At 44.7% G+C, this 27,443-nt stretch overlaps 2 protein-coding genes across 6 annotated transcripts in view; both read right to left on the bottom strand.

The window, feature by feature from the left end:
* The window catches only part of PAWR (pro-apoptotic WT1 regulator), a gene marked incomplete at its 3' end in the record, with an annotated part of 76,855 nt that extends 73,537 nt beyond the window's left edge, over positions 1–3,318 (bottom strand). Inside the window, exon 1 of the mRNA XM_080361942.1 lies at positions 2,818–3,318. Coding sequence (XP_080218068.1) covers positions 2,818–3,312 — 495 coding nt within the window. The 5' untranslated portion in view covers positions 3,313–3,318. The remainder of the gene's footprint in view (positions 1–2,817) is intronic.
* Positions 3,319–20,975: 17,657 nt separating this feature from the next.
* Positions 20,976–27,443, bottom strand: part of PPP1R12A (protein phosphatase 1 regulatory subunit 12A) — a gene marked incomplete at its 3' end in the record, with an annotated part of 115,889 nt that continues 109,421 nt past the window's right edge. For all 5 annotated transcript variants that reach the window (XM_080346381.1, XM_080346382.1, XM_080346383.1 and 2 more), the window contains one exon: positions 20,976–22,586. In XM_080346381.1, coding sequence (XP_080202507.1) covers positions 22,500–22,586 — 87 coding nt within the window. The remainder of the gene's footprint in view (positions 22,587–27,443) is intronic.

Raw genomic sequence — 27,443 nt, 5'->3', positions numbered from 1 at the left:
CTATTGAACAGAAGAGAAATTAATCATTAATGAATAATGATCTGCTAATGTTCCTCATGCCTATTTCAAGATAACTAAGGCAACAAAAACTTCTACTTTCCTTATTCCACCACATGCTATATCGTTCAATTCTCCAGCTGCACTGCAGCTGCCATTAGATGACACTTCTTTGGGACAACAACTGGGTTTGTATTCCATTTGGGGCAGAGAAGCTACTAGACACTACATATGTTCTGTGAGTGCATTTTGTTGACAGCTACCCATTTTAATTTCAGACTATCAGAATCTCCTATCATAGCTCTCCACCAGAGTAGCTTGCTGATCATAAAGGGAGATGCTTAGCATAAAATGGCTATCCCATTCTAGATAAAGACTATTCTCTTAAAAAATAAGACAATAAAATGCACAGCAAAGCTCTAACAGAACATCTCCTGAAAAGTAATTTTAAAACAGAGCACTCATAGCTCTGTGTGGTGTAAGATGTTACATTCAGTGTGTACTACTACTCAGTCACTATGTATAGCATAGTAAAGCATGAGAAAGACAGCAAGAAACTGGACTGTTGTAGATCATTCCAACAAATCAATATCTATATCACAGCCTTCTTTTGTCCAGGAACTTCAACTGATCACATTGAATCCGTGCTTTAAAATACCTTCTCATGAATAAATGGATATATGAAACACAGTACAAGTAAATACTCTGCAAAACATTCTTTGGTAAGTTGTCACTCCCATTTGACACTGGGGAGAGTTTTTGAAGCCACCCACCATCAGGAATGACCTAGTGTTCTCCAGTTAAATAATTCTTAGGAATGCACTTGGTAATGATTAAAAACGACTAAGAAATGTGAAATACTGAACAGAGAGAGCTTTGCATTAGTTTATGCCACTCAAAAATGCAACATGTGCTACTAGCAAGTTTCCCCAATACTACATTGTACAACAGGTATCTACATTTATTAAAATTTGACCCTGAAAATGTGATAGAACGCTTAAATGCTAGTTACAGAAGTAATTAGTATCAAGGTACAAGAAGTTTCCAAGAAGTGCCAACATCTGCCAACAGGCAGCAAAGTTATTGGGCCCTCAGAAACATGGCAACAGGCAAAAACTTACTTCTCAGAGCCTAAATATGTTAACCCTAATAAATAAGCTGCCCTTAATAATGCAGCAGAAACTACAGCAGCATATTCCCACATCAGACTCTAATGGCTGCTGAGCTAGGAATGTCTTTTCCTGGAAAGCAAACATGTTTTGAGCAATACTTACACAGAACAAACAAGCAAAAACCCCAACCACCACCAAACTAGCAAATTCCAAACCACACCACCCAAAAAACTACTAAAAGAACACTAGTTCAGAAAACTAGTTCAGAGAACAAGGACACCAGTCTCAAAGAATAAAAAGAGACATCACCCAAACCTGAACAAAGACAACTGGGGATGTGGTACACAGCAGACAGCCCTAAAATATCATGATGTATAACGCTTGCTGCAAGGTGCAAGCCCGTTATTAACTGGGTTAAGACTAGTTTACTTAAGGAAGTAAAGATACAGCATTTGAAGAGCTCCTGTAGAAGCACAGAAGGCACGTATTTAGAGGGCTTGGTATAAAACCACAGTCTAAGAAGCTTGCATGCTCTGAAACCAAAGGATTAAAGAACTCACTTGTATTTCTCACTCTACAAAGCAAGAATACTGAGTATTGAAAAAATATTGAAGACCTATGCCAAAACACTTTACCTCAATCTAAAGACATACACGTAATTATTCTCAGACCCCACAACTTTAAAGATTTCTACTGTTCTAAAACTCATTCCTCACCTTCCGATACCTTCTCACATGAAAGTGTGACCTGTAAAAGCGTGTGCTGTGAAAGTGCTTAGGATGTCACAAAAAAGGCATTACTGACTTCAGGTATGGAGAACATGTTTTCATCTTCTGCTGCTTTAGAACCAAAGATCTTACTTTCTAGTGTTGTTTTAATAATCTATAATATTAACCAAAACAGGAACTACAAGTTTTTTTTAGAGGGATGATGGTCATCACGTGCAAAATTGTAGACTAAAATCCAGCTTTGTTCAAAGTTTCCTGTGGCCTTTTTTATTAACTGCAAAAAAAGCTAAAAACTTAAGTTATCATTCTTCAGAATTCCTCTAGGAGTATTATAAATCAATGCCAGATTTTTATACTAGTAGCAAACCACAGAGGACAGTGGTGTTGGCTGATAAAAATATCTTCCTCTGTCTTCAAAAAAATGCTTTTTAAACCACTACATTTTTTCCAGTGCAGGAAATACTTTTGGGTTCCAAACTGAATAATATTTACACCTGAACATCTAGTCAGAGCTGATAAATCAGCTTTCTTTCATTACTATTGTTTTGACCATTCTTTAGCAAGGCACGTTTCTCAGTTTGATCTTCAAAAATACCTAGAACTTACCCTCTGCCAGTAGGAAGACGATGAAAAAGAGAAAAAAGGTCACAGGTCGTGACAGGTCTGATTTATTTAGAATAAACAGCACGTTTTCTGTCGGGACGCGGCACTGTATCGACCACTGTACAGCCTCCCCGCAGTCCATCACACTTTCCCACACCGTGTGGTGGCGATCCCTCCCCACGCAGCCAGCCCACGCCAAGGTGCAGCCACGGGCAGGACCGCTCCGCACAACCGCACCGGAGCGACCGCCGCACCGGAGGGCAGCGCTGCGGCCCCAAGGGACGAGCCCCCGCCCGCACCGGGCGCTTCCCGACGCCCGCTCCGGCCGCCCCCCGACGCCCGCTCCGGGCGCCCCTCTCCCAGCCCCGCGGGCTCACCTCGGCGGCCGGGATGTTCACCACACCTGTCGACCTCCTCTTCTCCCTCAGCTTCCTCTTCTCGATCTGCCCCTTCCCCTTCCTGGCGCTGGGGCCAGAACTCTTCCCCTTGGCCACCAGCTTCTCCTCGGCCTCGGGGGAGCCGGGCGCGGCGGCGGGAGGGGGCTTGGCGCCGGGCTCAGCCCCCCGGCCCCCGGCGAGGGTCGGCGGCGGCTCCTTGGCAGGGGCGGCCCGGCCCAGGGCGGCGCTGGACAGGCTGACGCAGTTGACGGCCCCGCCGGCGGGGGGCGCCGGGCGGTCGGGCGGGACGGCGGGGCCGCCGGGGGGCAGGTTGTTGTTCAGCTCGGCGGAGGAGGCGCCCCCTGCGGGCCGGGCCTCCCCGCCGGGGGCCGCGGCCGGCGCTTGTTTCGCCCGCATCTTCTCCCGCTTGGCTTTCCACTCCTCCAGAAAGTCCGTGGTGCTGCCCCCGGTGCCGCGATAGCCGCCGGTCGCCATGTTCCCGGCGGGCTGGACGGTGAGAGCGCCCCACCAGCACCTCTGCCGCCGCCGCCCGCCCTGAGGCGGCTCTGGTACCGCCCGGAGAGGAGAGGTCCCGGCGGGGCGGGCGGGAGAGACGGGGGCGGGGAGAGAGACTCAGAGAAGCGCAAACACCCTGGAGAGAAACAAAAGGGGAGACGTGAGCCGTCCCGCTGGGCTGCCCGTCCTCGTCTCAGCTCCCCAGGGCGCCCCCGGGTCTCCATCACCGCCCGCCCTCGCACGCCGGACGCCCGCAGCTCGGACGGCGCTGCCCGGCCCCGGCGCACCACCCCGCTCCCACCGGGGCTCCCCTCACCCCTCGGCGCGGGGCCGCCCCGCCGTGCCCGCCTCCCCCGCTCGCCGACGCCCGCCTGCCACGGCAACGGCGAAGCGCCGTCCCTCGCCCCCGGGCCCGGAGCGTGTGCCATCCCCCCGACGCCCGCTTGCCTGCCAGGGGACCGTATTCCCGCGCGGGGCGGGGCGGAGGCGGCCGGCGCTCACCTCCCGCCCGGCGGGGCCCCGGCTCGGGCGCTCCCCAGCGCCGGCGGCACCAGGTGAGCGGCACCGCCTCCCGCCGTCCCGGAAGGAGCGGCGCGGCCCCGAGGCTTCCCGAGCTCCCCCTCTCTCCCTCCCTCCCTCCCCTTTCCCCATCGCGGCGCGGACAGAGCCGAAGCCAGGGCGGAAACTGCCGAGATGGCCTCAACAATGGGGTGAGGGCGGAGAGGCCCCGCCCGGCCCGGTGCGCTGCGCGCCGCGACCTGACCGCGCCGGGTGCCGGCCCGCCGCGGGGCCCCGCCGCCCGCCCGGGAAGAGACACGGACCCCGGCGCTCTCGACGAGCGGCAACGCGGGCGAGGAGCAGAGCGGGACGCCGCCGCCCGCCTCAGTCCGCGCTCCCGCCTCACGGGCAGCTTTAACGGGCGGGGGCTGCCGGGTCCCGGGCAGGAGGGGCAGGAGGAGGCGGTCTGCTGTCACCCCCCCTGGCCCGCGGGGGGCTCCGAACCCGCCCCGCACCTGCCGGAAAGCCGCCGGTGAGGGGAGCCGAGGAGCCGGCGTGGGGCCGCCTCACCGCGGGGCAGGTGCCCGGGCTCCCCGGCCCGCGGCGGCTGTCAGCGGCGGCGGGGCACGGAGCGTGTGTAAAGCTCGGCTTGGCCAAGCTGCGGCTGTCCTTAGGGAAACGCCGCGCTGCGGACGGAAGCGCCGGTTCGGCCCGAAAACGCGGTGACTGCCGCTGCTGCCGCTTCGTCGCTGAGCGGGGTCGATGCACGGTGGGAAAAGCCTGAAGTTAATCGCTGCCGCAGCACAGTAACTTCCTCTGGTCCGCTCCTCTGGCGGGCAGAGCCAAGTTGTTCAGCGCAGTTCGCTCCCGCAGGCGGGAGGCTGGGAAAGAGCCCGTGTTTTCGTGATGTTACAAGAAACAAAGATTCAAGGGGGTTCCGCCAGTCACGCTGCAAAGGCTTGAAAGATGTCTCGTTTATAAATAACACAGCCCTCAGCGGGGAAACTCAACCGGGATAAATGTTAGGGGAAACCAACCTGCAGGGAATGTGGTGGGAGTGTACAGTACCCAATAAACGGTTTGTGTAGGTGATCAAGTGGCTGAACCTGCACGGAAACCTCAGCTTTTTGGGGTTTGCTGAATTCGCTGTGTCTTAATAGCGCCCTTAAAATCGGTCGTGGTGTTTTTCGAAATCGCTGCTTTCAATACATTTGTGGTTTGTTTTGTCCCGCTTTATAAAAGAGTATGCTGAGGAAATGAAGGGGTGCATTGGTGCTACCTTTCCAGCAGGCTCAGGACAAGATACAACCTTACCTCAGAGGCAATCCATACAGCCTGGGCTTACAGAGCTGGGGCACATTCTCACACCTCATCACCTTTCTATTTTTTTTTTTTTCTTTTTTCTCTTTCAGATTCACTCCTGAATTTGGCTGCCTGGTGAATAAAATTAATTAGGACTTCGGAACATAAACCTTGCAAAAGTTTTTGGTTTCTTTATACAGAACAAAAATAATAAACAGATGCTACAGATGCATTTAAAAAATATTTAGCAAAGTGGTGCCCCAGATATTTAGCTCTGGGCCCTCCGCATGCTACAGTATAAATAACAGGCTTAGTCCATGTAATTACTTTCACCTTAGGTGTGTCTCTACCTCATTCTCTTCCACAGCAGTGGGCACTGTCTCACCCTACCAACCCTCTCTGCCCTTCTGATGATCACTCATTTACTTGGACTTTTTGCTTATATCTGATTTCTGCTCTGGTTTGGGTTTAGTTTGTTGTTGTTATGGGGTGGAGGTTTTTTTGATGTGGCAGTTGTTTTTGAAGGGTTGCTTAAATGTTCGTATATATGTAAGTAACGGTTTCAGCATCCTCAGTGTCGACAAAACCTCAGATCTTTCAGGATAAGTGAAAATCCCAAAACAGAGCAGGCTGGTTGTTCTGTGTTATGCTGGAAAGCTGTAAATAGGCAGAAAAGTAGATGGTGAAAACATAGCTCTGTAATAGCTCTACTTTTAATACTCAGCAATACAAAATTGATAAAGTCTTATTTCTATTTGCAGATCAGGCATTTAACAAAAAGTTGACCTAACAAAAGTTTTGACTAAGCACCCTCCTGAAAAAACATTCTTACCTTCACTCTGGAGAGTTTTTAAGTTAGAAAACTACTCAATTGTATTTTTAGAAAACACAATTTAGAAAAAGGATCCTTCATGTGAATTCTTGTCTTTCCCATTCTGCCATTTTTTTCCATTTATACAATGAAGAACATTTCTTGAGAGAATCATATCACTGTGACAATACCAGTATTTCGCCCCTCACCCCACGAGCAGCACATCTGTCCAAAAATGAGTAAAAAGAGTCAGATGAGAAAGTCGTTACTTATAGTATGTTGTGTATATGGAGAAATATAGCAATGTATTTTATTAATAGTTCTTAGGATACCCTCAGCTGCTGCGTGGGCCCTTCTCTCTGCGGCAATCCTTAGCAGCAAACAAGGCTTAGATGTGCTTACCCTGCTTCGCATCTTATCTGCCCACCTTTCTTATATGTAGGAGGTGCCCTTGCCAGGCTTTAGCTGCATCTGCCATTGCTGTTGGATAAGAAAAACATTCTGGTTTCGGTTTGTTTTTTTGTTGTTTTATTTTTTTTTTAGTGGCGAAAAGGCTTTGTGTTCCTTACAGTCTGTTATATATTAACAGAAGTTATGTTGTGGTGAGTGAGGTTGGGCTTAAGTGCCCAATACAAAAATGCTGACTGTCAGATGTTTGCATCTCAATAAGGTTGTCTGTGCTGGAGAGCTTTCAGGGATAAAGTCCCAAATAGTTTAAGTATCACACTGCATGTTTTCCTCTGCCACAATGGAGAACAGCTTAATAGCTTGCAAACATTTTTAGACCAGCACTTTTTTTTCTTACCAAAAAAATGCTCAGGATATTCTTAAGTCCTACAAATACAATTCATTTTATTAGCTATGTTTTAAGCTGGCATAATGACAAGGATCCCTAAGCTTTAAGAGACTGGTTTTTATATAGTCAGTGTTATGGAATGAGACTCTCCCCTCGAGGTAGAATTACCACTAGGACTGGGTAGGATGAGCTTGACCTCCTCTGCCAGGCATAAAACAAACACTTTTCATTTTTCAATTTAGAGTAAAACCCATCATTTATTCTTAAAATCTTGAGGAAATGAAGAGGCTTTTGGGGTTGGGTGCTTCAAAGCTGTTTCCTTTGTAAAGGGTTGAAAACTGTTAAAGATTTTTGTAATTTCTTCTAGAGATTCAACAAAATTATCCAATTCTGCAGAAAAGTTTATCTGAGCCTTAATCTTTTCTGAAGTGGCAGTTTTCAAGGTCTGGAAAATAAAACAGCGAACACAATAACATATTAATAACTGAGGAAATTAAGGACAACATCCAAATTCCAGCGTAATGTCTGTTTGCTTGTTACCATTGTGCTCTCAGCTTAGTGAACATTTGTTACACCACATCTCTGAAAGATTTACCTGCCTGTCCACAAAGATGATTAAGGGAGTGGAGCATCTCCCTATGAGGAAAGGCTGAGGGAGCTGGGGCTCTTTAGCTTGGAGAAGAGGAGGCCGAGGGGTGACCTCTTTAATGTTTATAAATATGTAAAGGATGAGTGTCACGAGGATGGAGCCAGGCTCTTCTCGGTGACAACCAGTGACAAGACAAGGGGCAGTGGGTATAAACTGGAACACAAGAGATTCCACTTAAATACGAGAGGAAACTTCTACACAATGAAGGTGACAGAGCACTGGAACAGGCTGCCCAGGGAGGTTGTGGAGTCTCCTACTCCGGAGACATTCAAAACCTGCCTGGACACATTCCTGTGTAACCTCATCTAGGTGTTCCTGCTCTGGCGAGGGGATTGGACTAGATGATCTTTCGAGGTCCCTTCCAATCCTTGACATTCTGTGATTCTGTGCCTCAAACACACCCTTCTGCTCCAGTCTTCACCCACCTCTGCCTGTGTCACCTGAGCTTCCATGAAACTTTCACTTCGTGCACCCATCTACAGCTTCCCATATCTGATCCCCTTTGATGTCCATTCGATCAACATCCTTCATGTTTCTTCTCCCAATGCAAACTTTTTCAGTCACGTACTTTTTCTATGATACATGCTTTATCGCTTATGCTTTATTAAACTATGTTTATTAAGCTCACTCTGGTGCTGTGCCTTTAAATCTTCGCTTTAAATTTCACCTGCTGGATAAAACCTTCACACCCATTGCTGTACCCCAACTAACCTATCTACCTACTTATTTCTGCTCTAGCCTTCCATGTTGCTTAAAATGGCAGAGAAATCTTACTGCCATCTTTCTGTAGAAATATTGGTTCCTCTTTTTAACCATAACATTTCAAAAACCTCTCTTTAAACCTTTCACACTGATTCTCTCACCGTAACTTCCCTCTAATCTTTCTGTAAAATCTCCACTTATGCTCCGTGACATTTCTAATGTCAAATGTCCCCCTAAAAGTAAAATAATCCTCAAGCATAACACCGCTATCCCTCTTGACTCTTCCTTGTAACCTTTTCTTACTCCTGCATCCCAAGCCCATGCTCTGCTCTCCTGCAGCAATCCTCCGCTCTCCAACCACCCTGCTGCCTCACCCAGTGAAATGTGCATTGCAAGTGTCTTCCTCCTTGCGCTCCTTTGTTATTCCCAGTTATATTGCTAACAGAACATTTAATATCTCCACTAGAAATGGTCAAAAGAGTTTGGAAAATTAGGTGGTGCTCCGTAGTCTTGAGCACTGGCCTCTTTCCCATGACTTCAGAAGATTTGTTTGTGGAGCATCTCAGTGAAGTTGTGGAAGGTAACATGGAGATGCTGGTGGTCTCATTGCTGGACGGTGAAGTTATTGGATATTTTGTCTCTAACCAGCATCCTTTTTTTAAATATGCAGAGGGAGTTATCATTTCTCTGCTCACATCTCTGCTGTGTGTTTTTCAAATTCCCTCTTAATCTTTGGTTTATCTCTGCTTACCCACCAAATTCTGTTAGTGCTTGGTCCTGTTTTTTGCATTTTTGTCTAGATGCAGATAAACGACTATCCCTTGCGGTTTATTAATACCACTTTCTGCTACTTGTGAGCTATTCACGTTATCTACAGAGGCTTAGCCTATCATAATTGATTTTTATTTCCTTTTCTTCCAGGAATTAATTAAATTATTCTTTTTTTATCCCCTCACTGGAGCTTGGTGTCACAGTGCTAACCTCCTGGCAAGGTTTTCCTCTGTAAGGTTCTAATGATTATGTTGTAGTCACTGTAGTCAGTGGTTTAACGAGATTACGTTGTTATGACTTGCACCTGGAAACTCTAGAAATCTGACAGTTCCACTTTTACTGAAATATTAATTTTTATCCTATTTGCTGTGCTACTGAATTGGATGCTTAAAACTTGTTGTTTTGTTTTTGTTTTTTTTTTTTCCAGTGGCTAGAACTTGATTTTAAATCTTGCATGTAAATACAACAGAGCTTTCTGAAATAGCTGGATTTATCAGGAGGTATTCACATTCAAGATCAACCCTAGAGTCCATCTTCTAGTCTGGTTTCTGCATGTGTATTACCGTTCTTGAACCCCGCTGTCGTTTGACCAAAAATAACTTGTAGTTTCTTTGAACTAGTTAGGTTTGACAGGCAGACTGACATTGTTTCCTGAAGCTAAGTTCATGCATCTAGCTGATGAAGGAATGCAATGTGAAAAGGTAAAAAAAGAAAGAGAAGAAGGAGAGGAGAGGAGAGGAGAGGAGAGGAGAGGAGAGGAGAGGAGAGGAGAGGAGAGGAGAGGAGAGGAAAGGAGAGGAGAGGAGAGGAGAGGAGAGGAGAGGAGAGGAGAGGAGAAGAGAAGAGAAGAGAAGAGAAGAGAAGAGAAGAGAAGAGAAGAGAAGAGAAGAGAAGAGAAGAGAAGAGAAGAGAAGAGAAGAGAAGAGAAGAGAAGAGAAGAGAAGAGAAGAGAAGAGAAGAGAGAAGAGAAAAGAAAAAAGAAAGGGAAAGGGAAAGGGAAAGGGAAGGGAAGGGAAGGGAAGGGAAGGGAAGGGAAGGGAAGGGAAGGGAAGGGAAGGGAAGGGAAGGGAAGGGAAGGGAAGGGAAAGGGAAGGGAAAGGGAAAGGGAAAGGGAAAGGGAAGGGAAGGGAAGGGAAGGGAAGGGAAGGGAAGGGAAGGGAAGGGAAGGGAAGGGAAGGGAAGGGAAGGGAAAGGGAAAGAAGTAATAAAAGAAAAAAGAAAGAAGAGAAAACAACCTTACAGAAAGAAGTTGGCTTGATTTTTCAAGTATTTCATCTTAGAGTATGAGAAATCAATGCAGAGATTGACATATGTCTCCAGCTGGCAGTTGCTGGATAAGAATGACAGTGGGGAGGAGAATGGATTCAGTCTGTGCAGGTGCCTGCAAAGGTGTGATGAGAACATTTTCTGCCACAATTCATAACCTCACTCTGGAATAGGGTCTGTTGCTGCTTCTTATGTTCTGCACCGTATGAGGGTACAGACCGATGACTCGGCTCATCTTAGTTCTTGCTATTTCTGATGAAGTTCAGCCAGCATAGCCCTGGAGCAGTTTATTGAGCAACCATGCTACCTCTTTTTCCACCCAAACAGATACTCTCTGAGGCCAGATTTGAACAGTGAACTGGGTAAGTTTGCCCTCGAGCACCTTGCTGAGAAGTAGGGATGAAAAAGAGACATGGAGTCAAAACGTTTCATAGTGAGGTATAAGAAGGCAGAGAAAAAGTGACTCTGACAAGCCTGACAGGGCTTCAGAGAGAAGGAAGGAAAGGGTGGATGTCTATGTCAGCTCTATGACAGGCTGTGATTGTGCTTGAGGACCAGTTTGCAAACGGCATGAAAAGCAAATCCCCTGATGGCAAATCAGTAGGGCTGGGGTATGGTCACTACACAAAAGAAGCACGTGGAGGAGATGTTTTTAGCATTATGGCCCTCACTTCTGTGTTCACTGTGAAGGAACCCAGGGAGCATCTCACAATGGAGGATCCATCGAAATCAAAGTATTCAAGAAAACCCCAAAATCTGGGAAAGTGAAAACTAACAATTTGCCAAACGGAGTGGCAGTGATAAAGCAGCAGATGGAATTCTGTGTAGATAAATGTAAAGTTACTTATGTTGGGGAAAATTTTCCAAGGTGACAAGCTACCTAGGCGTACTTGAGCAGTGCTGAGTCTGTCAAACTGAAATGTTCCAGCAGAATGCCTGTGCAGCCTCACAGTAAGAATATCAGGGACCGTAGTGCAGAGGAGCTGGATTTGGCCATACATTGGCTCATCAGTCCAGCCTCCACACTGGCCCTTTTGGGAATGAACTGCTTTCAGACAGAGGTGCTGCTGAGCAATAAAGCTGGTGAGGGGTCTGGAGCACAAGTCTGATGAGGAGCAGCTGAGGGAACTGGGGCTGTTTAGCCTGAAGAAAAGGAGGCTGAGGGGAGACCTTATGCTGTCTACAACTCCCTGAAAGAAGGTTGTAGCATGGAGGGTGTTGGTCTCTTCTCCCAAGGAACAGGTGACAGGATGACAAGAAATGGCCTCAAGTTGCATCAGGGAAGGTTCAGATTGGATAATAGGAAAAAATTCTTCACAAAACGGTTTGTCAGGCATTGGAACAGGCTGTCCAGGGAAGTGGTGGAGTCACCCATCCCTGGAGGTTTTTAAAAGGCATGTAGACAAAGTTCTTAGGGACATGGTTTAGTGCTAGAGCTAGGTTATGGTTGGATTCGATGATCCTGGGGGTCTTTTCCAACTGAAATGATTCTATGATTCTATCTTTATATTCCTCCACGAGAGAGCAAGCTCGTGTAGTCTTCCAGTCATAAGCTAGACTTGGGTGATTTCTGGGGCATGTCTTTGTGCCACATTGCTGTCTAGACTCTTGAGTTCCCAGGGATACCCTGTGTGGGCAGCAGAGCTGCCACTGTTGTTAGCCAGTGGGGGCTGCCAGGTTACCAAGCTGATGTGACATCTAAGATACCTGTCACCTAGGTAATGGAGACCTGACTGTACCTATCCACGGGACAGGAATAATATTGTAGGTTTAAGTTACCCTGAAGATAACCTTAAGTTATCTGAATAACACTACCTTTGTTGCTTTTGATGTTTCCAGTGCCTACAGAAATTCATTCTTCTTAAAGACAGCACCCTCTGACCACAGTCACCTCTATACAGCCAGCTCTCATTGCAGCTTAAAACATTGTTAAGCACATTTTGGTCCACAACAAAGACAACTCGGTTCTTGTCTTCCTGTATCTCCAAATAAAAGCATGCTAATGAGTAATTAGAAAACAAATCCAGTGGTTACTGGCTTACCATCAGTGCACATCTTGTTGGTACTGGTTACAATTCATAACCCTTCAGGGCTTTTTCTTTTTTTAAAAATCAACAGCCCTCCGGCTTTTAAGAATTATTTTGATTTTTTGAAGAACCAATACAAAGCCAGAAAAAGAAAAGAATGAGTTCTCTGGATTCTCGCTGTGTACCTCTCCGTTAAGCTGTTTTACCGCATCCTTTGGATCTAACCTCATGCAGGTGACGAGCTGCACGCACCAGCAAAGTGCAGTGGGCACAAAACTATATCCCAAAAGAGTCATCGTCCAGGTTGACGGATCTCCTCGGAGAGCTGACTAAGAAACTTGGCCTTCACTGAACTGCAGCAGATGATGCATGCAGAATTTAGTGTGATGGCTTTTCACAATGCTTTGTTTGAACTATCCGTTCATTTGGCGAGTAGTTTTCTCCTGCACCGCAGTATTCCTAGGGCCTACTGTGCTTCATATGACGGTCCATAACGAAGTTGCCTTGTAAAAGGAATCAGGCAGATATTTCAGGAATTTAGTGCGGGTTATTAGTAGCAATCATCTGGAAGTGTCCAAAACAAACACAAACAGCAATCAATCAATGGCTGTGATGTACCAGTGAGTGTAAGCAGAGGAGGGGGAAGCACTCGGAAGAGATCAGAGTCAGCGTGTATGAAAGCAGACAGACTACAAAGGGAGAGAATAGCTTAAAGAACATAAAAAATTAAGTACACTTCCTATTGTTCAAATTATGTTGAAATTTTATATTATGAAACTTATTTTAATGATACGTGGCCGTGCTGTAGACATATAGGATAAAAGCTTGGGACTGAATTTTTGTGTGAACAATTAGAACATAATCTATGTGCCTATATTGTAATGATTTTATATAAACAAACATGGACAATGCTTGAAAACAAATTTTGTGGTTTGCTCATAATACACATTGTTTGCTCTTTCAAGGTGAAAATTGCCAAGGTATTTAAGATTACAAGCTTTAAATACATATTAACAATATGTTTTAAATTTTAAAGTTGCTTGAAAGAGGACAAGCTGCATAGTTTGTCCTTTGCATTCAAGCAAATCCACAGCCAGTGCTCAGTTTATAGTTTTTATTCCCAAATTAGGCATTAGGACCCCACAGGCCTTGCCTTCTGTATTTGCTTTATTGTTGGACACTCGAAAAGTGATGAAACTGATGAAGAAATAGTGCATGGCTGTTTGCCTGCAAACACCTCGATGGGCTGAAAACAAAGGCAGGAGTGTAAGACCTTTCACTGTTTTCACCCTGAAACTCTTTAGGGAGAAGGAGGAAAAATAGGAAAGATGCCCATGGAAAAACAGCATTGATTCCTGAGGAGAGGAATAACTGGATTAAGTGGGAACGGGTGACTTGTAGAGTGTGCTTAGTTTATGGCAAAACCACCCCCTTGGATTAGAGAGAAATGAGAGTAGGTGGCAACTGAATGGCTGGATAGAGACATTCCTACTGAGTACAGAAAGATTAGGTTATCAGTGAAAAAAAGATCCAGTGGTCAGGAAAAGATTAACGGGGTCTTTGAAACCATGAGGGATGTGTGCTTGTGAGAGCTGGGGATATGGTGGTGTGAGGAGAGGGGGAGGTGAGGGGCAGAGGTGGAAGGAGAGCACACCAAGTGTTGTGGAGAGAGGAGTTGTAGACTCCTATCCACAGGACAGAGACAGCAGAGAAGTCAATAGAAAACACAACTGTTTGGGTAGAAGTGACCAGTGATTAAGTCTGAAGGGGGAATGAAACAGGAGAGAGAAGCAGCAAATGAGTAGAAAATGCAAGAAGCAAGTGGAAGGGTGGGCGATGGTCTATGGGGACAGGAATAGACAGCAAGTATCAGAGAGACTGGATGAGAAGCCCAGGGAACTGAACATCCAAGGAGGGTCTGGGTGGTCTGGGTGGCATGCAGGAGTGACTGAGAGGACTGACAGCTGAGATGAGCAGAAGACAGAGCAGAGCCTGTTCTCTCCAGCAGCTGTGGCACGTCAGCAAGCTTGTATCGACTTGTTAGTAAAATATGAAGGGAGTTCTTACAAACAGTGTCTGCGTGTAGCAATTCTGAGTGCCACTCCCCAGACAGGGGAAATTCAGGGCACTCAAGGTCCCAGGGGAAGCGGCTTCTGGGATCTTTTGGTTGGTGTGGCTGTCACCCTGAATAACAGGGAATGTAATCACAGAATCACAGAATGTCAGGGATTGGAAGGGACCTCAAAAGATCATCTGGTCCAATCCCCCTGCTGGAGCAGGAACACCCAGATGAGGTTACACAGGAATGTGTCCAGGTGGGTTTTGAATGTCTCCGGAGTAGGAGACTCCACAACCTCCCTGGGCAGCCTGTCCCAGTGCTCTGGCACCCTCACTGAGAGGAAGTTTCTTCTTATATTTAAATGGAACCTCCTGTGTTCCAGTTTATACCCATTGCCCCTTGTCCTGTCGTAGGTTTTCACCAAGAAGAGCCTGGCTCCATCCTCATGACACTCACTCTTTCCATATTTATAAACACTAATGAGGTCACCCCTCAGTCTCCTCCAAGCTAAAGAGCCCCAGCTCCCTCAGCCTTTCCTCATAAGGGAGATGCTCCACTCCCTTAATCATCTTTGTTGCCCTGCTCTGGACTCTCTCCAGCAGTTCCCCGTCCTTCTTGAACTGAGGGGCCCAGAACTGGACACAATATTCCAGATGTGGTCTCACCAGGGCAGAGTAGAGGGGAAGGAGAACCTCTCTCGACCTACTAACCAACCCCCTTTAAATACACCCCAGGATGCCATTGGCCTTCCTGGCCACAAGGGCACAGTGCTGGCTCATGGTCATCCTGCTGCCCACCAGGACTCCCAGGTCCCTTTCCCCTACACTGCTCTCCAACAGGTCATCAGACATCAGGGTCTTCTCTTACACAGAAAATAATTATATATGGTATATAATTATGTATGGTAGCTTAGAAGCAGGGGCAGAACCCTATCCATGCAGAGCTGAGGAGAAAAGGTTGAGGATCCTGGAGAAGGATGTGCCTGTGTTGTGCTGCAGGTGCTTGCAAGGCAGCGCAGAGGAAGGAGAGGCTGAAGGGGGCAAAGAGAGACCTGCGAGGACCTCCCAGTGCACAAAGTGCTCTGGTTACAAAGTGAAGCAACACGCTTATGTACAGATCGCATTGAAAGGAGGTTGAACAGGCAGGTGCTCTGGCATTTCAGCCGAGTTCAGTGCTGCTGTGAATTGCTGGCTCAATGAGGTTTGAGATAGAGAATTCGAAGAATTGATTTTTAATTTTTTTTGCTTTTCCCCTCTCTGGGCTGTAGCGGAGCCATCCTGTGCGGCTTGGTGAGTGTCTGCACATCCCTCTGGGCAGTACGAGAGTGCTGGCTGTGCAGCGGGTCCCTGCCTGCCCTCACCGAGGTGTCCCCGCCTGCCCTCACCGAGGTGTCCCCGCCTGCCCTCACCGAGGTGTCCCCCAGCCCCACGACCCAGCCCTCCTTGTGCTGCAGCTCTGCCAATGCATGGGATGGGTTTCAGCTCACCCGCCCGGCAGAGACCTCTCCCTGCTGTGCCCAGGCTGTTAAAATCACGCAGCTCCCTTCGCAGTCTTGCAGCATATTTAAAAGGCGTACTTGCTGCCTTCAGACTAACTCAGCGTCTGAATTGATCTGTGATTGCTGTTCTCTGCCACGCTTCATCTGTCACACTAGAACCGGCTTAACTTACAGAGGAGGCAGAATTTCCTCGAGTCGCTGTCGTTTGAGTCATTCGTACATTTTATTGTTTGCGGGGGTGGGGGTGGATTGAAAAAAGGGGGAAACCAGAGAAACGCGGGCTGGGCGGGTGTCCGGGCCGTGCGTCGCTGCCCGGGTCGGAGCCGCCCGGGGCGGCCCCTGGGCCCGGAGAGCCCGGAGAGCCCGGGAGAAGCGAAGCCGTCTGGTGCCACCTCCCGGCTCAGCCGCCCGGCCCCGGGCCGGCCTGGAAACTGATCTCGGTGTCATTGTTACCCCGAGGAAACCGGTAAAGTTATACGAGCACTTCAGTCCCCGAGTAGCAGTGCGTCCCCTCACCTCCCCCACAGCCTTTCAATTTTAAATAGATTTGCGCCTTTTTTTTTTTAATGCACAGGAATAAATACTCGTAATAAAAGCCCATAGTGAAAACTCTTCTATTTTCATTTTCAAGGCTGGGCTGGATGGATCTCTGAGCAACCTGATCTATTGAAAATGTCCCTGCTCATTGCAGGGGGGTTGGACTAGATGAGCTTTGAAAGTCCCTTCCAACCCAAACTATGATTCTATGATTCATGGAGCACTGGCATGTTACACAAGGGGAGCTGAGGATGAGTTACTAGGCAATATACTTAACATAATGCAGCACCTATAGCCGTGGATTAAGTGGGAGGAAATAACTTAATTTGCTACGTTTAATTCAGCTAAAAATAGAGGTGAGCTGATAACAGTTGGAGAATTGTGCCTGTGGTACCAGCAGTTGATTTTTATTTCTAAACAAGCTTTTTTCATTAAATCTTTCCGAACACTGACTAGACTGTGTATCTACATGTGTATATTATGGAAGTTTTGTAAATGTGTATTTAATAGCAGGTGATACAATGAAGTCACGGTCTTCTACTTGGAAGTCTTGGGGTGCAGACTCACTCACAGAGAGCAGTAGCTTTATTTTAGCTCTACTGTAGCAACTCCCTCAGACCAGGCCTGTCCTGAGGCAGAGACATGGCATTAAAACAGGGGTATATAATGTAGACATAAATGAGGGCAACAGGGCTATTAAGAGGAATTCAGCCCAGTGAGTCTCTGCTCAAAGGACTCTGTAGTGGAACAGGTGGAGAACAGAAAGACAGGACCATGGAAATAAACAGGTTCTGCTCATCCCCAACCCCCCCATTTTTTGTTTTGTTTCCCCTCCAGCGAATAAAAAAAAGGGAAAAGACCACACTGGGAGATGATTTGTGCTGTCTTGGCCAACTGCTGCAAAGCTTTAATAGGTTTGCAAAACAGACGCGTAGAACCCACGTAAGAAGGGTGAAATAATTAGAGTTGGAATGTGGGGCTTTTGTCCCTGCTGTAATTACCCCTAGGCCACATCAGAAACATTAGACATCCAACAGGTGATGCTTTTGGACGGAAGAACTGAACAGTTCCTCCTTTCTCTAAAGGCTACATACTTTTCCTATCTAATCAGTAATACAAAATGGGGAGGTGCTGACACAAGCAAGAATAGCTGATGACTTCACCAGTGTGGCAGCAGCTCTCCCTTCAAAGTGTGAGCAGTTCACTGTGGGTTTAGGAGGTTTTGTGTGTGCTTTTTATTTTATTTTATTTCATTTTTTAAAAAATTGTCTGTTATGCTGGACCCTGCAGTCAATCACCTTTAGGACTGTTCTAGTCTTACTTTAAATCGATGCTGAGGCAGAGCACAATATTTCTTGCTGTTACTCTCTAACAAACCCCAACTGCTGCTCTTGCAATCAAAACAAATGTAAAGCAAATAACTCCAGTTACCAGCATTTTTTAGCCTTGTTATTAGTGGCTTTGACCTAAGAACTCAAGGAAGCTCAATCACCATAGCTAAATGTGAGCATTGTGTACATAACCATGAACAGCAAGAACTTGTTCTGAAAAACTTAAGCTAATCATTTCTTCCATTCCTCAACAGACAAACTGGCTATTCCTACATGGGAAAAACCTGCAATTTCATGAAGGTGACCAGCAAAGCGACAACAAAACTATTCCAAGATTTAAAGCAGGTGGGAAAGTATCTCTCTGCAATGCAGTTACAATTGTTTCTCCATCCTCTATAAAATTAGGCTCCACAAGAAATTCTGTAATGTTTGCATGGCTGTGGAGCTTTTATTTTTTGAACTGTACATTATATAGTGAATTTGTGTCATGTTTTGCTGTGACGGTCCTCTGGATTGGAGCTGGAAATCAGACTTCATATATAAACGCATATTAACCTCTCAGTTGCACTATCAAAATTACCTGCTGCCCGCACTGCATCACATCAATTTGAAGAAGCTGAAGCTGTTAATATCGCTAGAAGGGGAGAAGTGTTTGGCGGTGTAACTCAAGTGTGGCTGCCCACCCCTGCCACACGGGACAGGCTGGAGGCCACAGCTCCCGAGAGCCCTGGGTGCCCTCACCCCACGGAGTGTCTGGGGCGCTCTTGTGGGGGCCCAGCCGGAGCTTCTGGGACCCGCAGCTGCACCGTGGCAGATTTGGCCACCTCCGCTTAAGCCGTTTATTGCCACAAGGCTACAAGCAACATGATAAACGGGTGAACGTTCCTTTCCAGAGGAGCTGGTGTGTTACACAGGCCAGCGAGACCTCAGGGTGCCCATAGGGGAAGTGTAAAGTCATCACATTTCCAGGGTCATCCAGATCAAGTAAGGGTCAGTGTAAGGATTATTTTGATCATCACAACTTCATTTAACAATAAATTAATACCTCCTCTTGAGCAGCAGCACAAGCCATAATTGACACTGTCACTAACTTTGGACAGTTTTTCTCTGTTCAGGAGTTTGGATATGACTGGAGCTCTGACTAGTTTTGTTCTGATGTGTCCCCTGCCTTTCTCCACATGAACTGTTCAACTGACATGGTGTTGCCTTTCCACGTCGGGCATCGTGGCATGCTTCCTCCTTGCCACCTGCATTTCTTTGTGTAGATTTCCCAGCTACCATCATATGGATGTTTTCGGCATTACGTGGTGCCCTCATGCCTGACTATAAACCTCATGGTTAATTCAGCTGGCAGGGGTAGGAGCCATCTTGTCTGGAGCCCATTTCTGTATGATAAAGGTGAAGGACATAATTAAAATGTCTCCCTTGACACAAGTCTCCTAAAGCAGGTATCTTCAACTACCCAAAGGAAGCTTTTATTATCTTCTATAAGATGACATCTAAATAGCTGCTCTAAGAAATAAATGAGAGGATGTGTGCTCTATGACAATACATTTGCTCTTAGAAGACCAGCAAATGGCCAGTGGACAGGGATACTGAACAGGTAAATGTAATACCCATAGGTTTCATGTTCATCAGAGGACAAACCAACGTTCAGCACGGAGGATATTTCTAAAGGGAAGAATACTGCGATTTGTGTTTCATAGTTGGTTCTCTCCAACCTACACCGTAAGACATACAAGTCTGATGAGGAGCAGCTGAGGGAACTGGGGCTGTTTAGCCTGGAGAAAAGGAGGCTGAGGGGAGATCTTATTGCTGCCTACAACTACCTGAAAGAAGGTTGTAGCATGGAGGGTGTTGGTCTCCCAAGGAACAAGTGACAGGATGACAAGAAATAGCATCAAGTTGCACCAGGGAAGATTCAGATTGGGTATTAAGAAAAATTCATTCCTGGAAAGAGTTGTCAGGCATTGGAACAGGCTGCCCAGGGAAGTGGTGGAGTCACCATCCCTGGAGGTGTTTAAAAGGTGTTTAGATGAGGTTCTTAGGGACATGGTTTAGTGCCAGAGTTAGGTTATGGTTGGATTTGATGATCTTGAGGGTCTCTTCCAACCAAAATGATTCTACGATTCTCTATGAATGATAACTGCTCTGTTTGGAATCTGGCAAGGAAATAGCAAAGTTATGAAAGTGCTATGTAGTCGGAGCTAGGGAGGTCCAGAGGGAACTGTTTATGGTGAGGGAGAGAGGGTGGGCAAAAAAAATGAAGTTCTAGCTCCCAAATCTTTTCTTCCAGGTAACTGAAAATCAAAGTTGCTGCTCTGAATTACCATTCATGCTGCTGGAGGAGGCCTGCCAGAGCCAGCAATAATACATTTCTCATATGCAAACTGTCTGCTGAATAATAAAACATTCCTCCACTACCCATTTTCTCTCTGTGGTAGCCAGATTTTCTGAGGATGTGTTTGATCTGCAACACGGTCAGTGCAGTAAGATGGTGACACAGGTTTAGCAGTTGCTTTGTGAGATGCAGTTAATATCGCGTAACAAATGGTTCTCAGATTCCGCACACAGACAGGTTTATGTAAAATATATAAACATTTGTCCAAGTTGTTACAGATTGCATAAATATGGCATTTTTACTGTTGCATTTACAGATGTGCATGTACAATGATGTGCAAATAATCACAATTTGATTACAATCTTTTAAAGGTACTTGAACCTTGCATCCAAGTAACGCAATGAATGAAAAATGCCCACCAAAGGATTTAAATAGCAAACTTATAACATGGTTTAAATTCATAACAAATTTCAATGTCTTCTCAGTAAAACTTTCACACATTTAAAATAGTTTGTATTCATTTTATTTGTATATGTCAAAATACAATTTTTTTTTTTTCCAAAATAGTGGGTTTTGCAACTAGTTTCATGCAGATACAAGGTCTGCTCAGTACTACCAATAAAATCAATATAGCACATTAGCCATTCATTTTTTAGATATAAAGAATAAATAACCTAAATATAAAACACTAAAATATTAGAAACACGTATTTAATCATTCACAGGCACCCAAACTTTACCCAATATAATCCAGAATATGCCTAACTGTCTTGTAACAGAACTCAATACGTTGCAGCCATTCCATTCTTTATTTTATGTTAGCGTCAGACAATGGAAGTCCCTATGGTTCAGACCCACCTCTCATACAGATCAATTACAATAAGATATCTCAAACTATCTGTGTACCTTTAAAATCAAGAATCCTGAGCTTGGTAGTAAGAGCATAACCTTACATCTTCAAAAAACCAATCAACAGAGAGAGGACATCATGTCTTCCTTACCAAAACATATCCCGGCCCCGTAAAACTAATCCCCACCCCCCCCAAGTAGGCAGTAGAACACAATGACCTTTTTAAATGAAGGGGTACAAATTCACATTTAATATAGTATACAATATAATCAATAATACAATAGCTACTACAAGCTTTACAATGTACAATTTGTTTTAATGGCTGATCTGTTCAGTGGTTTTAGGCAATAAACTATGTGCCATTAGGATGTCGTATTTTGAATGGTTTAGTGAAAATATAAAAGCTGTTTCTAACAAAAGCGATTTCACTTAAGTACTTTTTTTGTTGTTTTTAAAGGCCACTGAAATGTATAAAATGGTCTGACATGATGGTGTTATCAAACTGGATGCCTTCTCACATGGCAGCAACAGTGCATATAAACATTAATGTGAGTGTAATGGGTTATGTTTTTCAAATGATTTAGTACATTACTTTGGCTAGCACAACAGTTTTGGACAGCACTCAGATAAATACAGGTATGTGAAATGTAGTGAAGCAGTTATATTTATGCAACTTTTTATTATGGTGAACACTATCAAATGAAAAAAAAATGGGAGGAAAAGATAATAAAGTATTTTATATAGTTTAGACCTTTTGTAAAGATAGGGCTCCATACAATGTACAATGTCTAAATTCTTTATACCATAAAAATTAATGAACTTTGTTAAACACACTATTCTGGAGTAGCCTAATTTGCATTAACAGACATTGCAATAGGGAAATATATTCAAGCATGCCACGTGGTGGTCTGAAAAATCAAACCAGTACACATTTATATACACAGCATCACTCAGTACCTGCTCAAATGAATGTGACGATTACAGGATCTAACATCTTTCACTACAAACTCTTTTTTTTTTCCTTTTTCTTTAAAGTGACCAATAAAGGCAGAAAACAGGACTCTTAAAATACTTCTAGTTTCAACTGACTTTTAAAGCATTTTGTAGAGGAAATAAACGCATATTGCACAAACAGTGAAAGCAAATGTTCCACCAAACATCTCTGTTCCAGGTGGTTGGACAATACAATTCTAGGTAGCTACACAAATATGTAATTTAAAAGGGTGTGTGGTCTCTGCAAATGGTAAAGCTGTGAAAACACTGTACAAGAAAATCTGGTACATGAATAATTAGAAGGGAAAAAAAATCCAAACTTAAGATTTAAAGAAAAACTGAGTATAGAAAAAAACTGGGAATTGTGGCACAACAAAAACATTATTGAGTAACTGTCTTCTGTGAGAGCTGAAAGCTTTTGTTGATGTAAAAGTGTTTATGTACAACTAAGGCTTACTGGTTAAATATCTGAGGCGTATCTGGCCTTGAACACTTTCCTTATTATGCTGTAGCTGTAAACAAGATTTCTCAGTCATTTTATCTTCTCAGCAGCTGCTTTTTAACAGAAACAATGATCTTGATACAAAAAACCACACAGGTAAGAGGGCGTTTGGCAGGATATCTGAAAATGAAAGTCTCCGAGGGATCTTCCCACACTTCCAGTGACTGCCATACTGTGGTCCACTGGAGCTACTAGTGATGTGCAATACCGTTATTTGCTGCTGTAGTAAACCCTTTATTTGGAAAGTTTGCTTATAACTCTGATCAAGGCCCCATTTTCATCTTTTAGCCTCTGGTTGTCTGCCTTCAGGTCTGGTAGCATCTGTGAAGAATGAAACGTGATGGTTATTTGCTGTTAAACCCCAAGTCAAAGCAGCAAGACTAGACAAGCGCTGGGGATAAAAATCTTGATTCAGCTTAAGCATCTTGGCAGTTCTCTCCCTTCGTATTAGCAGTTCAGAAAAATCTCACCTTTTAGCATGATACAGTTAAGAGTTATAGATCAGGAGTTGTCATTTGCTTGGACTAGATGCACCAAAACTCAGTGGTGCAGATGACAAGCCTCTAAAAAAGCATTGATGGTAGCAAGAGGAAAGTAATTAAATGCTTCAAATTTCACTGCAAAACAAACAAATGTTAATTACCAACAATTTAAAGAGGCTTGTCTATACTGCACTTGCACAGTTTCAAAAAAACATGCTGTGGCTAAGCTTATCTACCGCTGTGCTCTCGGATGATTTCATCCTGATCACATACGGTGTGATTCAGCTTGTTAGCTCATAGCATTAATCTTCCAAACTCGTGTTGAAGCGCACATCCTATAATTTGCGATCTTATCCCTGAATAGCACAGTTCACACAAGATCAGATCGCTGAAACACCAGGCTGCATTCTCAGGCATCCACGTTAGGAGATGGCAAGTCCAGGTTGCCACACGAGATGGTGACACACAAGCACAAAAGCTGGAAGGTGGAAGCTAAGTAAGGTGAGGGCTGGACAGGATCAGACAGGAAAGGAGGACAAGTCAGTGCACAGAGGTTTGTACTGGGAGAATATAACTTGTCGGAGGAACCAGAAGTAAGCTCGGCAGTTCTCCATATCTGCATTCACACACTGATAACAAACCGCCTATAATAACTCAGGGCTGAATGACGTGTATGGTTCCTAGCAGCAAGTTTACACAGGAGGTAACAGCCTATTCCTGCACAGTGGTTATTCAGTAACCTCGAGTGCAAGTGCACACAAGAGGTCTACGTCCAGCTAGTGACCTATGTAACAACTGCTACACAATTTTTCATGATGAAATTTCCTTGCCCCTAGTTTTGTTTTCATTTTATTCAAGCAAAATTATACTTTCAACCCCATTATATTCAGAACATTATTATGGAACAGAAAGAACTGAGAAGCTTAAAAATGCAGGGTTAATAAACTGTACATCACACTAGAGGCTTCATTTATGCATCTCCTCTAAAGGATTCCTGTCCACACTCAGTTCCCCAAACAAAAGACCCTTTCACAGACTTAAACACCATCGTGCACTGAAAGTGACTGAGGCTATAGGATCTCAAGTTCATTTACCTGCCAATACCACAGTATGTGAAAGGAAGACGACAGATCGTAAGAGGAAAAAAGGTGGTCTCTACAATTAGAGTAAGTAAAAATCCTGTTAACCTGGATTCCAATTGTGCTCCATGGTGGAGCTTAGGGCAAGCCACCTAAACCCAGCTCTTCACAGAGTCCGAAGGAAGCTGCCTTTACGGTCAAGTGGGAGCTCCAAACAGAAAGTGCTGTAAAATGCCCATTACTTGCAAAAACCATGTTAAGGTATTTGAAATTGGGCAACACAAGTAATCGTTTGGCAATTATCAACTATTATCTGTGTTTTCTAAGCCGTGAAAAAACAACTACTGTTGTCTGGGATACACGTGCTGGGGGTCATATCCAGATAACAGGCACGTGTATGGTGCATTTGTGCATGCACCTGTAATACCAGGATAAACCTGGGGTTGTTCTGTGACATCCACCTGCAAACAATGAAAAAAATGTTTGTTCAGGCAAAGCAACTAACACCTTTCTTTCCTCCTTCTCCTTCTGTTACAGACTTCATACCAAAGATCCTGGGTGAAACCACAACAGCCTTCATCTAGCCGTGCACAAGGAAGCAAGGGAGTCTGGTTTTGCTCTTCTTCAATGGGTCTCTCAACAAGTGTTGTCGTGTACACTTTCCGATGAAACCTCAAAGTAACTCCAGGAATTTCACAGTTGTTAGGGAAGTTCCTTTTGCCTATGTTTCCCCAACACAGTCTCTTCCAGCTGACTAGGGAGCTGCAGCCCATAATGCTTAATTACATACAGGCAGACCCACAGAGAGGTATATTTTGTGGTGAACTGTTTTAACAAAAAAAGCTGCTGTTCAAATTTAGAGCTTTAACATAATCCAGCAGCACTATATGTCTGCAAATAGTGGCAGATATATTTTAATCCTGATTAAGATAATAAGTAGAATGGGTATTAAGAAAATATTTTCTCTTTTGTCGTGAGTCTCTTAAAGAATAAGGGAAGACTGGTAGGAGACAAAAGCAGTTATGAGTAATAGGAGACTGATCAGGAAGGATAAGCTCAAGTAACCTAAGACACTTATGCTTCTCATCTATACTAATCCCCACATACTTAAACCCTAGCCAAACACATTTATACAATTTTCTTGTAGTAGTGCATTCCTGCGGCACTCAAACCTCTCATGAGGTGACACCACACACTTTTAATGCGCAGAGGCATGAAAAAAAGGCTTTGTGGTAAATTCCATAAAATTACAGTTACATACTGTACTTAACACTTTGAATCCCGATTCTCCTCTCACTAAAACAGCAAAGTATCTTCCTGTGATGAGATTCTTGAGTAAGATTAGAAATGTGCTGTTTTGCCTATCTGCAATACACAGCCAGCTGGTAACTTTGCAGTGCTGTCCTTGAGCAAATAATTATTCAGTAATCACCTGACATACATGGAGCCAACTCAGCTCTGTACAGTAATAATATCTGTGTTTGCTGGAATATTTAACAGGTTTTACATAGAAAGCAGCTTTGTAAATTAAGATTACAACAGGCTCATGAACTCTTCAGGTACCTGTTCAGATTAATCAGGCACAGTGCTATGGGTTAAGCCACCATCATAACATCAAACCTCCCTGCTGTGTTTCCTTTTCTTTTGCCAGCCAGGCTCCTCAAGCTCCACAATGATCTGCCATTGAAAACTACCCCCACAAAAAAGAAAGCTGAATGGTTTTCTGTGGTTTAACACCCTAAACTGGCTTAGCATGGTTAAAGGAATGCCAGTGCTAGCAAAAAAAGACGGTTTGGACATGTGGCTGTGGACAGCAGTTATTAGATTAGCTCAGCTGTGTTGAAAAACCACATTGTGAGCTGAAGCTGATGTAAGATGGGCTGCCCTAAAGGGACAGCGCTCCCTTCACGTGGAGCAGTTCCTGAAGCTTTCTGCCTGTCAGTCCAGTGATTCAACAATGCTGGGGTCAGACGGAGCAAATCATATAGCGAATAATGGGATATGTTTTCAGCCAGGTCAGTGAGCTGACTTGACTCACTCAGCAAGGGTTAACAGAAGGGAACACTGAGGAATGCAGGACCTGGACCAGGAACAAGCTTTCTGTCCACATCCTATTGTTAGGTCAACTCCAGGTAGACACAGCAGCCAAAGGATAAACCTCTTTATTTCATGTCTCTTAGTGGGGAAAACCCCAGATGGGACTTTGAGCAGAATGACAAAATGTATGTTTATTACCTTGCTTCTCAGGGAGAAAAAGGGCAGATGAGGGGAAGCAGTTTAGCAAGAATGACTGTGCAGAGCATTTTTTTTTTTACCTACAGATCTTAAAAGCTCACTGCAACCTTCACCCTATATAGCTGTTAATATTAGCGGAGGAAAAAAGACACACAGATTGATGTGGAATGAAACCACATTTTGTTCCTCACAGAAGTTCTGAAGCTTCAGTGGGTTTCTGCAGCAGCGCTGCAATAACACGAAGGACAACAAACTGGCATTGTTTTCCAATATGAAACTCAAAGCAGTTCACCTTTAACAGAAGGGGGCTGAGCCAAATGATCTAGTACATATGAACCAATCTGACACACCAGGCAGGTGTTTTTCATGTGTGTGTTTGTACAGTTCTTGCATGATAGGATTCTGTTCTATGACTGGAATGCCTACATATATAGCAATATAAATCCATGACCTTAAGTAAGTGGTGAAACTGGATATTTTAAGATGTCTAGATAAGAAGAACTGGCCAGAATCACATGGAAGCTAATATGTGAAAATATTAATCAACTTGAAGCTCCGATGCATTTTTGAAATGGAAGAGTTTGGTCCCCTCTAAACATTAAAACACACAAACGTAAGAAATAAAGTTGCTAACACAACTGTTTGGGAATGCACAGTACTGAAACCACTTCTCAAACGTTCTTTAATTGAGACTAGGTTTGTACAACTTCTGTGCACTTCAGTTATACTGCAGCAGAAAGCTCAATTCTTAATTGCAATTTGTCAGAATAGTAGAGGCAGATCTATCTATTTGAGCATTCGCTCAAACACTGAAACAAGGGAGTGACTTTGGGGTATTCTAATGCAAACTCAAACTCTTTGAATTGCTGCCAAGGTTTGAACATGTCCAAGGCCTCCTGGATCACCGCCAATTTATCTTCAAGTCTCTGGGATGAGCTTCGGTGCTAGTAAGGACAACACCACACCAAACCAACGCGTCCGCAACACCTCTAGTTGGTACACCGGACACCATGCTTTACCACACTCCCACACCGAGCAGCAGTCAGTCAGTCTCTGACACACAAGTGTTAATAGTAAAATCCTACCCAAGCACAAACTGAACGTCAACACCTGCCTGGCTACACAAAGGAGAAGGCAGAAATTACAAGTCCACAGAGCGCAGTTGCCTACAGGACTCTGACAGCTTGGCAACCACTCGGGTCAAGGCCCTATTCTCTGTCACCAGTCGCTCATTTATGTGCCTCAAAGATTGAATCTGCTTTATTTGTTGCAGGTTCTGCAGGAATCAAAGAAATAGGAGGGAAAACAAGAAAACAACATGTATATTATGTTTAAAAGAACTGGAGATGAGCAGAATTGAAAGAAAACTTACAAGAGACAGT

This window comes from Nesoenas mayeri (genome assembly GCF_963082525.1).
Source record: "Nesoenas mayeri genome assembly, chromosome: 1".
NCBI lineage: Eukaryota > Metazoa > Chordata > Aves > Columbiformes > Columbidae > Nesoenas > Nesoenas mayeri.
The sequence above is the reverse complement of the archived record's forward strand: the minus strand, read 5'-3'. Positions and strand labels throughout refer to the sequence as shown.